At 34.1% G+C, this 14,390-nt stretch overlaps 1 protein-coding gene across 1 annotated transcript; it reads left to right on the top strand.

The window, feature by feature from the left end:
* The first annotated feature begins 3,924 nt into the window (after window positions 1-3,924).
* On the top strand, window positions 3,925-12,906 carry LOC148295813 (uncharacterized). The gene is made up of 2 exons (XM_088250594.1): window positions 3,925-4,422; window positions 12,145-12,906. Exons 1-2 carry the CDS (start codon window positions 3,925-3,927, stop codon window positions 12,904-12,906), a joined length of 1,260 nt encoding a protein of 419 aa, XP_088106720.1.
* Window positions 12,907-14,390: the final 1,484 nt, after the last annotated feature.

Here is a 14,390-nt window from a genome sequence, read left to right as displayed (position 1 = left end):
AAATTTCTAAAAAAATCAAATTAGATTCATTTTATCATTTCTCGCTGGTGCTTTCTCGGTGTTGGACCAAGAGGAGCTTACATTGAAGCTTAGTCTCAGGTACAACTATATTCTTCATCTTTGATCTACAATTTTCAATATTTCACTTTCCGATTTCTTGTTCTAAAATCGAACTTCTATTCATTTTTTTTTTCGGATTGTTCGGAACCTCAAACAAACCTCGGTCACATACTCTTAGCTCTACTCCTCATCTTCGAGCTCCAATTTTAAATTTTTTGCTTCGAATTCTTGTTATGAAATCTTTCTTATACTTAGAGCGTTGGTTTTCTTTTTGGATGTTGGTTTATTTTGTTCTTTCTTCATCCTTTCTATGGTAGACATGTATTAGAAATAGCAACATGACAACCATTAATCAATGTGACAGTAAACTAGCAGTGTTATTACCCTAGACTGGAACATTATAACCATTAATCAATATGACAGTAAATAGCAGTGTTAATACCATAGACTGTAACATTACAACCATTAATCAACATGATAGTAAATAGCAGTGTTAATACCATAGAATCAACGTGACAGTAAATTAGCAGTGTTATTATCCTAGACTGGAACATTACAATCTTTAATCAACGTGACAGTAAATAGTAGTGTTAATACCCTAGACTGGAACATTATTGCCATTAATCAAAACGATAGTAAATGGCAGTGTTAATACCCTGGACTGGAACATTATAGTTATTAATCAACATGGTCGTAAACTAGCAGTGTTATTACCCTAGATTGGAACATCACAGCCATTAATCAACATGACAGTAAATAGCAATGTTAATACCATAGACTGTAACATTATTACAGCCATTAATCACCGTGATAGTAAACTAGCAGTGTTATTACCCTAGACTGGAACATTATAGTCATTAATCAACGTGACAGTAAATGTGTGGTTTTTAAATGTCTTACCTTTGAACCTTTTTTTGCTTGAAATTCTTCAGCTTTTTGTGTTGAATGGTTGCTTCTCTTTATTTTTCGTGATTTTGTAGTTGGTCGTTAGTGGTAGGTGTGGTGGTGTTCTTTGAAGAAAAAAAAAAGCGGCTACGATTTTCGAGATGTTTTCTTTGTAATGAATTGTTTGGGTTTTTTTTATAAAATTGGGCTGGGCTTGTTTTGGGTATTTTTTGAGTTTTTTTGTGTTGGGCTTTTTTCAGTAGCAGTCACGTAATTTATAGGAACTTAAACACTAATTTTTTTATGTAATAAATGAGTTTTGGGTGTGTTTCTAAAGTGCATTCCATGTGGAGTTTTTAAAATAATTTCAGCCCCTATTTTGGGTATATTAATAAAGACCCCGTTAAAATTTGGTATGTTGATGGTTCCATATTAAATTCTAAGCCTAAAGACAACTAATACTTCAATATGCCCCAGATATAACCATACAAAGAATCAACAAGAAGCATACTATAATTTGAAAGAGAAGAATTCTACTCACCTTTCAATTACAAGAGTGCAACACTCCCTTTTTTTTTTTGCTTTCACTATGAGAGTTACGGTTTTTCTTTTTTCTACCTCCTTCCTATCCTCTCTTCGTTTCTAATGCATAAAGGGTTTTGTTTCCTATTTTTAATTAAGCCAACAACCTATCAAAAAATTAGGGAAAGCCCAACATTAAAATTAAATTAAATAAAACTAATAGGAAAGCAACCCCAAAATTTCGTAGTAAAAAAGCCCCAAAAATTCACATTAAAGGGATTATACAATCCTACCCTTGTTAAACAAATTTCCTCCTCAAAACTTACGTACTTTGTTCGTCGAATAAGTAAGGCTACTTGGTTTTCCTTCTAACTCCAAATCTCAGGAAGCATAACCTTCATCATGAGTACTCCATAACACTTGAACCAAAGGAACCTCCTTCCTACGAAGCTTCTTTGTCATTCGATCAACAATATGAATTGGTGCCTCCACATAGGTAGCATCCTCTTTAGAAATCAATGTACCTTGATCAATGACATGCAATTAGTCTATGTTTATACCCTATCTAATGACCAACGCGAAGGTCACACGAGGAAAATAAGAAGCCATGGGTAAGGGAGTCGCTACAAGAAAAACTGCCTTAATTGACAGTTAAAAAATGTCAAGAATCTATTTTCTTGACGGCTGAAAAAGCGTCAGGAATACCAGTGTCTGCAAAGGGTATTCACATACTTGACGCTTTTTGTCCGTCAAAAATCAGTTTTCGCTGATAGATATTAACCGTCACGAGATGCGAAAAACCGTCAACTTATAGTCTTCTATGATGCTTTCTAACTATCAACTTAATATATTTCTTGACGTTGGTGGGCTCTTTGTTGACAGGTTTTAGCCGTCAAGAAACATGAATAATAATAAAAAAATAATAATAATAAATAAAGCTCCTTGACAACAAAAGCTGTAAAGAAAGACTTTTAACATTAAAAGTGCATATAAAACAAATAGGAAATTGTACATCCCCTATAATAATACCTTTACATACAATAATTCAAAATACAACCATATGCTTAAATAGTATTGAAAATACAATACAAGAATGAACCAAGCTCTTTAGTACTGTGTAAGTACTTCTCAAATTAGAAATAACTTGTCCTTAGAAGCTATACTTTCCCCCACAACATCTCTAAGTAAAGCCCGTTATAAGTCTAAGTCTTGCTTTGGTTGGAACTTCTGCAGTCGTACCAATCTGCCAAAACATTATCATATGGATCAATGAGTTATCAAACTGATAATTAAACCAAGCCTAAAACAATTCTTAACTATATCTTTTTGGTGAACCAGCAGCTAAACTGATAATTAAACCAAGCCTAATTTCCTAAGACAAAAAGGTGTAAAATAGGAATCATAGCAGCCCAAAACACCATACGAAATTACAGGTGAAAAGCAAGAAAAGCTGAAAATTTACATTTTCAATCATAGCAGCCCAAAGCGCGCTCAACTAAACATGACATAGTGATAATTTAATCTTCCAAAAATCTTTCTAAAAGCTCTCAATAAAATCCTAAGTTATTATACATGAAAGATACATTAAATCAAACGTTTATTCTATTAAAATAATAATAATAATGAAAATAAGTACTGACAAAAAAAATAATGAAAATAAAGAAAGTTAGTACATTCTTGATAACTTTCAGCAGAACTAAAGAGAGAAAAAGAAAAAGGCAAATGATATCATAATGGTACAAAATACATGGCACCCAATAACACGATTTTGAAGTACCTTAGAACATAATTTCCCTTATTACTAAAAGGAAATGGCAGTGAAAATGCATATCCTTTGAAAGAAACCAAAACTTGTCAGAAGTCACAGGGATTGATTGGTGACAGAGACAATATATAACAAAGACAATATAAACCAAACAACTCCTATTATAAAAACCATTGAATGGTAGCCTAATAAGTTCAACAATGAAACTAATGATAAAAGCAGCAACTAGTAAAAGTCATATAAAATGTTTACCTTGTGATGCAGAATGCATATTATTAGTTTTCCTAATTCTACTTGGATTAGTTTTCCTATTATTAGTTCCTAATTCTACTTGGATTAGTTTTCCTAATTCTTAAAGATTCCTTCCTAGGAAAGGATTTCTTATTAGTTAATTTGCTTTCCTATTTCTTAAAGTTTACTTTTCCTTTTCCTAGACTAAAAAGGGTTTTGCCTCTATAAATAGAGTTGTTTGTAATCTTTTAAGGTAGACTTGATTAATGATAAATTTCCTCACTTTAAACTCTCTGATTCCTTCCCTTTCCCTTCGTCTCTTCGATCTCTAATTCTTCTCCTCGATCCCTTATTTCTTCTCTGTTCTATTGCTCAAGTATTTACTCTAAATCTACGGGCTGTTCTACATCAATTGGTAATCAGAGCCTACCCTCACTTTCGTTTTGCATTTGCTCTCTACCATGGCCAGCCTTGCAGAACAATTTCATGCGTTCCAAGACAAAGTTTCTGACGATATCGCTGGCATGGAAACCCAACTCTCCAAACTCAATGTTGACCTGAAAGACAAGTTGGTACAGGCTCACACACATCGTGCTAACCTCAAAGACAAGTTGGTACCGGCTCACACACATCGTGCGCAGACAGACCTTGCCATCACCAAACTCCAAGACTCTGTTCAGTTGCTTATCAATCACTTTCGGACTGGACATGCTGAACCTTCTTCTACCTCCGCGGTGCTCTCGAGTTCATCTACGCCACCACCGAAAAGTGGTCTTCTGCCCAATCCACCAGTGGATCACAAACTCAAGGCCGCCATGCCATACGGCATGCTGCATAGCTCAGCTGGGCTCTCACTTGATACGCCCACGGCTCCATTGGAACCCCCCTTTTCTTTTGGGTCTCTGCCACTGCCCCATTATACTCAACATACAACAGGCCCTCATCCAGTGACTACTCAGGCTCCTACCCTACCACCTGTTCGCCATGATCCGTACATGTTGTGCCTCAAAAGAGGTGTTTTAAAATTTATAAACTCGCAAGCGCACGAATCGAATATAGCATAAGCGTGTAAGAGCGAGATCGTACCCAAGGGATTGCATGTAAAGATAGAAAACCAATTTCACCCAAGTTAATTTCATTGCCAACCTAGTTGATTCATATGGTGATTTGTTTGTTCAAAAAGAAAATAAAATAAGATAAAGCATAAAACAAATATAGAAATGACAATAAACTGAAATTAAGATTTACATTTATGAGAAAAATAACTAAGGTATTAGGTTTCCACTTTTAACATAAACATGCAACTCTTAATAATTTGATCCACAAAATATTTTCCATTGTAGTTGTTCAAAATAATTAAAGCTCTTTTTAATTTCCTTTAGAAGTATTCTAAGCATAACTTGTACCATTGGCAACAAACTATCAAAAAATAATCTTCATCAAAATTCTATTAATCTTTAGTAATTCTCTTCTCTTTTAAAAGCATGAAAGTTTTTACTACACTATGGGAAAAACATGATTGAACCCATGAAATAGATTATCAAACTTTCATCCATTAATTAAAAAGAAAACTACAAATTCCATTTGAACAAATACTACAAATTCACATTAAAGCTTAAGTTTGGATCAAACTAATAAAAATTACACACTTATATTAAAAGCTAGCCTACGGAACCATGAGGTATTAGAATCCACACCATCATTCCATAAGATTCTAATTATTTATCTTTCAATTCCCATGGAGTAGCAATCTAGAAATCAATCTAATGCTTTCTCAAGATTTATCAATTAAGCTTGTAATTTAGATCATAAGTAAATTTTCCTTCCCTTCATAAGTACAAATTCTAAGCATAATATGTAAACAAAATTATTTAACTACAAAGGATCAAAGTTTCCTAAGCGTCCTATGTGAAAAAGTTCATTTGAATAACAAAATATCAAAGAAATTTGTAAATTAGAAATATAAACCAAGGATGAATTAATAGATTAATCCAAACTCTTAACTACCACAAATACATGTTATATCTCACAATACATGATAGAAGTGGTGAAAAGAAGTTTAATCTATTAATCATGTGAAGTGAAAATTATAATCATTGAACACCACAATATTTGAGAATTGAAAATAAAAACTAGAACTTTATTTAATAATGGTGTTTCATCCAACCTTAGTTAGGTAATTTAAATAGACATAAATAATATTTAAAACAAAACAAAGAAACTAAAATACATAAATTAAATGAGAACTAGGAAAGGAAGAACAAGTTTAAAAGAGTTATTAGCTCTTGGTTCTTTCCTTTCCATCATTGTTCTCTTTCTTCCCCACTCTTTCTCTCTATCTCTTGCCGTGTGTTTCTTCCTCTCTATCTCTATATTTTGATCTTTGCTCAAAACTTGTATTTATAGCCAAAGAAAGGGAGTCTTGAATTATATAATAATCAAGTAGCTTACTTTTCCAAATATCTTTCTCATCTTTAGCCTACTTCCTTTACTTTGGTTTCACAAAGATCTTTGAGTCTTCTTATCAATTGCTCCACTTGCTCCACTTGCTCCATCTCATCTCTCGTATCTTATAAAAAACTGCAGCAACTTAGTTCAAATTGTAGCTAGATAACAACTCAAGCATCATCATTCTTCTTTGCATTCATTGGTTGCAAGTAGTCAATTTGAACTTCTCCTTCATTGTTTATTCATTCTTTCTTTATTTCTTCAATGATGGAAGCTTGCATGCATGTCCTAGAGCATATTATGCAATTGATTGCTTCTTCTTTCCATTTGGCATTGGTGGAAGACACTTAATATCTACAAATAACCACTCATTAAATATAAAACAAGATTGGAAAGAAAACAATATAAATACTCTAATAGATTTACATAATACAAAAGAAAATACTAACAAATATAAATTTAAGGATAAAACTTGTATTAATTTTGTGCTCATCAAATACCCCCAAACCTATATTTTGCTAGTCCTCGAGCAAAAGAAAATAAAAACTAAGTAGAAAAGAAAACTAAGCCACTTTCGCAGGGATCTCGATTGCATTTAGCATATGCAACAAGCCTTTAAACCCCTAGGTTACCCTAGTGGACGAGTATAGTCTCGTGAGGGCTTTCAGTGATGATACCCACAAACATCGAAATGAGAGTTTAAAAATTTATGCTACAACAAAATTTGAAAATTTTAAACAAATGCTTAACCATCATCAAAAAGCTATCTGGATTGAAAATTCATGAACAATTTTTAAAAGAGAAAACACGCTTCAAATTAATCCCCACATAAAGTTTTGATCACTTATAATCATTTAGTAAATTTTTCATTTGTTTCCTTTGGTGTTTAAGTGAACCAACACATTTTAGAGACAAAAGTTAATTTCAATCATAGTAACCTCATTATTTCAATCATTATCAAAATTCAGTGCAAATAACTAACCAAGGCATATATATACAATTTTTTTTATTTTTTATTTTATTTTTATTGTGACTGTACAATGTTTAGTTCCATTAAGCTTTCTAATTAACCCATGTAGCGAGATTTAGGCCAACGACTCTCAAACCAAAGGTTTTAAGGCATTAGGTGTAGAAACACCCCTAAGGGCTTATTAACTCGAGTTAAAAAGGCTACAGAACTAAACTAGTCACAAAATGTATTTACCTCAAAACTTTACCGTTTGACGCGAACACTCGCTGCTGTTTAGGCAAGAGGCCCGGTTACTAAGTAAAACTCTGGATAAATTAACATCATTATTATTATTTTATTTATTTACTTATTTGTGTTTTTTTTTTTTTTGCGCCAAGGTCAATCAAGAGCAATGTCTTCTAACTCTACTTAAAACAACAAAGTTAACTATAATTGATCTTTTCTTTCATTCTCACAAAAGTGTTGATGTGCATGTGAGAGTTCAAAGTATAACTCATGAATTATCCACTAAATAGAAATAAGTGAAAAAAAACTAAAATTATGGGTTTAAAATTTAATCATATGTTTCCAATCGTAAAAATCATTCATGAGTGTTAAATCTGATTTGATGATAGTAAGCATAAAAATCTAGAGATAACACCATTTTTTTTTTTTTAATTTTTGGGAATAAAATAATAATAAAAACAAAACTACCCTAAAAATTTAAAAACAAAACTTCTAAACCTTACCCCCAAACCTAAATCAAACATTGTCCCCAATGTTGAAGAATGTAGGTATCAACAAAGTTATAACAAGAAATGAAATGGAGTAAAGTAATTTAAATAATAAAAAAAAAAGAATTAAAACTATAATTTAATTGCAAAAACAAAAAATAAAAATAAAAATAACCAAATAAAACAGTAAACCCTAAAAACAGTCCTACGCAAACCGAAACCCAAAAGACGAAGAAGTCCAGCCCATTGGAACCTCCAAATCAATTGAGAACCCGATCCAAACGAAAGCCCAAATTTTTGTTTTTGTTTTTTTTTTTTTCGGAAAGAAAATAAATTAAGTTATAAAAGAAAAAGAAAAATAAACACATTTCCAAAATTTTAAAAATATATATATATAGAAAAAAAAAAAAAAAAACTGGAAAGGGAAGGTCACGGATAAAAGAAGGAAGGGATGTGTCGGCGTGCAGAGACAGCGTTCAATAATTAAGCAGAAAACACGGAGAGTGAAAGTGAAAGTAAAAGTGAAAGCGAAAGTAAAAGTGAAAGTGAAGGTAAAAGAAAAAAAATTGTCTCCCCTCTAAAAACACGCGGCTGCAAAACGTTAGGGAATCCGAGAGAAACAAACGCAGAAGCCGAAGTCTATTTAACCCGTCTCTGTGGAGTTGAGCTTGCGTCTGTGTTTCATCCTGAAAACTCAGAGTAAAACATCAATAAGCAAGAAACACAAATCACAATGGCAACCTCACCCACTTCCCTCGATGATTTGAATCTAGAGTTGGCTCTTGCGCCATCAGTGGCTCAAGTAAGTGCTCCTCCTCAATCCGTCTTCCCAAACTCCACATATCATCATGGCTCGGCCTCAAACTTTGCTGAGGCAATGCCAAGAAGAGTAGTGCTGCCAGGAGGGATGACTGTTAGGAGACTCACACCGGCAGATCATCTGTACGTGACACAGAGGTCAGACAAGGCCGCGGTGGAGGAGTCTCATGATTTAACTGTTCTCCACGCAACCTCCTCCACAAATCTGGGCATAAGATTACTGGCGAGGACGCGAGAGTGCGCAGTTCTGACCGAGGAAGTAGCCTCTTTGAAGGCTCAGGTGGCGGATTTGCAAAAGCGGCTCTACTGTGCCAACCAGCAAGTAGAAGCACTGTGGAAGAGAAACAATGATCATGCAGAGCTTTTGCAGATTCTACAAATAAGAGAAAATAGAGGCAATTAGTATGATGCCTCAGGTGGCTCAATATCTGGGAAGAAACATGTGATTTTTAAATATATGTATGCATTTTCACCTCTGTGTATGTAATCACATGTTTATGAAATGAATAAGTATTTGAGCCAAATTTCCGTGTGTGCAATCATGAATCGAAAACACTTCCCAAACCGAGCAACAAAATATATGTATAAACAAGTAAAATGAAGAAAGAATTACAATAATAAAAACAAAGAGAAACAAGAAATTCGGAATTTCCTTAGTTGGAGATCGGGTTCCGATCTGTTTATTTTTTTATTTTTTTATTTTATTTTTATTTTTTTACAGTACTTAAATAGAAAGATAATACCTGGAAAATATGCGTGTCAATCCCTTTGGTATTTATCCCGTACAGAATGAAAGACAAAAATAATAAATAAATAAAATCCAAGCAAAAAGAAATAAAGACAAAAATAAAATAAAATAAACAAAAAGAAAACTAAAATCTATACAAATACAAAATAAACAGTCATAAAAAAAATACAAAAATAACCACACAAAGAAATAAGCAAAAATTATATTGTTTTTTTTTTTTAAATTATTTTTTTATTTTTAACACTTTGTAAAAAATAACTTATTTTAAAAACACAAATATACAAGCAACTCACGGATGACCAGTTAAGGGCCTCAGAAAACACAGCCAGGGGATCCGGGAAGGTTGGAGGGGTCACAATGGTCCCGCTTAAAACCCAAACTTCTTAAACACCAAAGGTGTCGCCTATAGAACTCCTAGACACTGTATTAACGAAGACGCTCACTGGAGTTACCAACAGTTATGAGTTTTTTTTTTTTTTTTAATATTTATTTATTTTTTATAACAATAATAAAAAACAAGAAAAGAGAAAGGATTGGAATTATCCCCCTTGAAGCAATTAGGTCGAGCATGGATGCATTTGGAGGTCGCGACTTCTCCTACTACTCCACACTTCTCCTCCTTATGATTAGAGTTGTCTTCTTTTCCTTTTTTTTTTTTTATTGATACATGTACAAACAAGCACACAAATCAGTTCAAGCAATAAGCACACAAATTGACATAAAGAAAAAGAAATGAACTTTCTTAAAATAAAATAAAATATAAAACTTCTTCCAAGTCCAAAGTTGCACCAAAAGAAGCTTTGATGATATAACTGAAACAAAGAAATGAAAAATTAATACACAATGATATTACAATAGAAAACAAGAGAATCAACAAAATCTGATTTTTTTTTTTTTTAATTATTTTAATTTCGTTTTTTTAAAATTTTTTTTTTTTTATATATTACAAAACTAAATTATAACTAGTGGAAGAATTTAATTAACCAAAATTTGATTAGTTTTCCGTTGCAATCCCCGGCAACGGCGCCAAAAACTTGTTGTGCCTCAAAAGAGGTGTTTTAAAATTTATAAACTCGCAAGCGCACGAATCGAATATAGCATAAGCGTGTAAGAGCGAGATCGTACCCAAGGGATTGCATGTAAAGATAGAAAACCAATTTCACCCAAGTTAATTTCATTGCCAACCTAGTTGATTCATATGGTGATTTGTTTGTTCAAAAAGAAAATAAAATAAGATAAAGCATAAAACAAATATAGAAATGACAATAAACTGAAATTAAGATTTACATTTATGAGAAAAATAACTAAGGTATTAGGTTTCCACTTTTAACATAAACATGCAACTCTTAATAATTTGATCCACAAAATATTTTCCATTGTAGTTGTTCAAAATAATTAAAGCTCTTTTTAATTTCCTTTAGAAGTATTCTAAGCATAACTTGTACCATTGGCAACAAACTATCAAAAAATAATCTTCATCAAAATTCTATTAATCTTTAGTAATTCTCTTCTCTTTTAAAAGCATGAAAGTTTTTACTACACTATGGGAAAAACATGATTGAACCCATGAAATAGATTATCAAACTTTCATCCATTAATTAAAAAGAAAACTACAAATTCCATTTGAACAAATACTACAAATTCACATTAAAGCTTAAGTTTGGATCAAACTAATAAAAATTACACACTTATATTAAAAGCTAGCCTACGGAACCATGAGGTATTAGAATCCACACCATCATTCCATAAGATTCTAATTATTTATCTTTCAATTCCCATGGAGTAGCAATCTAGAAATCAATCTAATGCTTTCTCAAGATTTATCAATTAAGCTTGTAATTTAGATCATAAGTAAATTTTCCTTCCCTTCATAAGTACAAATTCTAAGCATAATATGTAAACAAAATTATTTAACTACAAAGGATCAAAGTTTCCTAAGCGTCCTATGTGAAAAAGTTCATTTGAATAACAAAATATCAAAGAAATTTGTAAATTAGAAATATAAACCAAGGATGAATTAATAGATTAATCCAAACTCTTAACTACCACAAATACATGTTATATCTCACAATACATGATAGAAGTGGTGAAAAGAAGTTTAATCTATTAATCATGTGAAGTGAAAATTATAATCATTGAACACCACAATATTTGAGAATTGAAAATAAAAACTAGAACTTTATTTAATAATGGTGTTTCATCCAACCTTAGTTAGGTAATTTAAATAGACATAAATAATATTTAAAACAAAACAAAGAAACTAAAATACATAAATTAAATGAGAACTAGGAAAGGAAGAACAAGTTTAAAAGAGTTATTAGCTCTTGGTTCTTTCCTTTCCATCATTGTTCTCTTTCTTCCCCACTCTTTCTCTCTATCTCTTGCCGTGTGTTTCTTCCTCTCTATCTCTATATTTTGATCTTTGCTCAAAACTTGTATTTATAGCCAAAGAAAGGGAGTCTTGAATTATATAATAATCAAGTAGCTTACTTTTCCAAATATCTTTCTCATCTTTAGCCTACTTCCTTTACTTTGGTTTCACAAAGATCTTTGAGTCTTCTTATCAATTGCTCCACTTGCTCCACTTGCTCCATCTCATCTCTCGTATCTTATAAAAAACTGCAGCAACTTAGTTCAAATTGTAGCTAGATAACAACTCAAGCATCATCATTCTTCTTTGCATTCATTGGTTGCAAGTAGTCAATTTGAACTTCTCCTTCATTGTTTATTCATTCTTTCTTTATTTCTTCAATGATGGAAGCTTGCATGCATGTCCTAGAGCATATTATGCAATTGATTGCTTCTTCTTTCCATTTGGCATTGGTGGAAGACACTTAATATCTACAAATAACCACTCATTAAATATAAAACAAGATTGGAAAGAAAACAATATAAATACTCTAATAGATTTACATAATACAAAAGAAAATACTAACAAATATAAATTTAAGGATAAAACTTGTATTAATTTTGTGCTCATCAGTACACTCATCCCCCTTGCCATTTTGACAACGATGTCCTCCGCCACATCAAACCTACTGCTCCTACTTTTGATGGTCACGGGGATCCTACGATGTTTCTTGATTGGGTTCAGGCCATGGAGGATTATTTCGCCTGGTACGACCTGACGGATGCTCATAAACTTCGCATTGTTAAGATGACGCTACAAGGAGCAGCTAGACAATATTGGAATTTCGTGGAGGAGCAACTATACCAATTTGGACAGCCGCCTGTGACTCTTTGGGATGAGATGAAATTAAAGCTTCGCGAACAATATCTTTCCACCTTTTATCGCCAGCAATTGTATGAACAATTATGGACCCTTTCGCAAGGAAGTTTGACCGTTACTGAATTCCACGCTCGTTTTATCGAACACAAGATACGTGCAGGAATTCGTGAAGAACCCGACATCACCATGTCTCGCTTTCTCCATGGTCTTCGTGATGATATCAAACGTGAAGTCTGGCGGTTCCGTCCGCATACTTTGGAAGATGCATATTGCCACGCATTGGAAGCTGAAATTTTTTGCGTCCACAACGTAGATATACAGGACATTCTGGGCACTCTTCCACTCCTACTCCAAACCGTAGTACTCCTAACTCTAAATATGGTGTTTCCGGTCCACTTGCTCCTACGATACCCGCAACAGAAAAAGGACCAGCCCCATCCACGGCTGCTCACATCGAATGCTATCGCTGCCACGCTAAGGGCCACATTGCCTCCCGTTGTCCCCACAGAACTTTAACCCTTGGCTCCCTCAATGAGGACTCTTGTGTGGACGAGTATGTGGAGCCCCTTGAACCTGTTTATGATCCAGAACTTGATAATTGTTGTGAGAAGGAGGCGTTTCACCAACTGAGTCTTATGCGTTGTATTTATTCCGCACCTACATCTCCACCTCCTGATTCATGGACGCGCACAAGTATCTTTCAAATCTATGTCCCTTGCGGTACCGGTAGATGCCAACTAGTTATTGATGGGGGAAGTACGCTGAATGTTATCTCTAAAACTACTGTCGATCGCCTTCACCTTCAGGCCGAGCCACACCCCAATCCTTTTCATGTTGGCTGGGTAGACAAAACCAGGTTACCTATTACCGAAAGATGCCTTGTTCCTCTTCAATTGGGTCCCTGTCACGAGCAACTTTATTGTGATATCCTACCCATGAGTGTCACACATGTGCTACTAGGTCGACCTTGGCTTTATGACCGTCATGTGAAAAGTTGCGGCTGAGAGAACACCTATACTTTTCAACATGGGGGAAAGAACATCACGCTAAAGCCTTCCAATCCGGCCATCAAACCAACTAAGGATGGTCAACCAACACTGTCAATGAAAGAGAAGGCTTTGGAGCATCGATTGAGTATTTTATCACCTGTAGACTTTGCATACGAACTGCAAGACACTGGTGTGGTCTTTGCTCTCTTGCTTAAACCGGCATCTGATTGCACCCCACTCCACTTGCCGAACCCATACAACAGCTGCTCACTGAATTCTCTGATGTCATACCTGATGATTTACCAGATGACTTACCTCCAGCGAGAGAGATTCAGCATGCCATTGACCTTGTTCCAGGTTCGCAGATTCCTAATCTTCCCCATTATCGTATGAACCCACCTGAGCGAGCAGAGTTGAATAGACAAATTCAGGGGTTGTTGGCTAAGGGCTTTATTCGTCACAGTTTAGGTCCTTGTGTTGTTCCAGTTCTCCTTACCCCCAAAAAGGATGGCTCCTGGCAAATGTGTGTAGATAGTCATGCCGTCAATAAAATTACAGTTAAGTATCGTTTCCCCATACCGCGACTTAAAGATATGTTGGATGATTTGGCTGGTTCCCAATGGTTTTCTAAGATAGATCTTCGCAGTGGCTACCATCAAATCCGAATTCGTGAAGGAGATGAGTGGAAAACCGCGTTTAAAACCCCTGATGGCTTATATGAGTGGCTTGTTATGCCCTTTGGCATGTCCAATGCACCCAGCACGTTAATGAGGGTGATGACTCATGTGTTTCGACCTTATATTAGCAATTTTCTGGTAGTTTATTTTGATGACATACTTATATACAGTCGGTCTCAGGAGGAACATCTTCAACATCTTCGGACGATATTCCTTACTTTACGAAAGGAAAAACTGTATGCCAACTTAAAAAAATGTTCGTTTCTTCAACCGCAAGTTCTATTCTTGGGGTTCAATATTTCTGCGGCTGGGGTTAGCACAGATCCTGCCAAGG

The sequence above is a fragment of the Prunus avium genome, chromosome 3 (assembly GCF_965620075.1).
Source record: "Prunus avium chromosome 3, drPruAviu1.hap1.1, whole genome shotgun sequence".
Classification (NCBI taxonomy): Eukaryota; Viridiplantae; Streptophyta; class Magnoliopsida; order Rosales; family Rosaceae; genus Prunus; species Prunus avium.
The sequence above is the reverse complement of the archived record's forward strand: the minus strand, read 5'-3'. Positions and strand labels throughout refer to the sequence as shown.

Excerpts from the sequence above, each read along its gene's own strand:
- LOC148295813 (XM_088250594.1), top strand. The coding sequence starts at position 3,925 with ATGGCCAGCCTTGCAGAACAATTTCATGCGTTCCAAGACAAAGTTTCT. Across the intron at positions 4,423-12,144 it reads CTCATCCAGTGACTACTCAG|TACACTCATCCCCCTTGCCA; the intron begins GCTCCTACCCTA and ends TGTGCTCATCAG.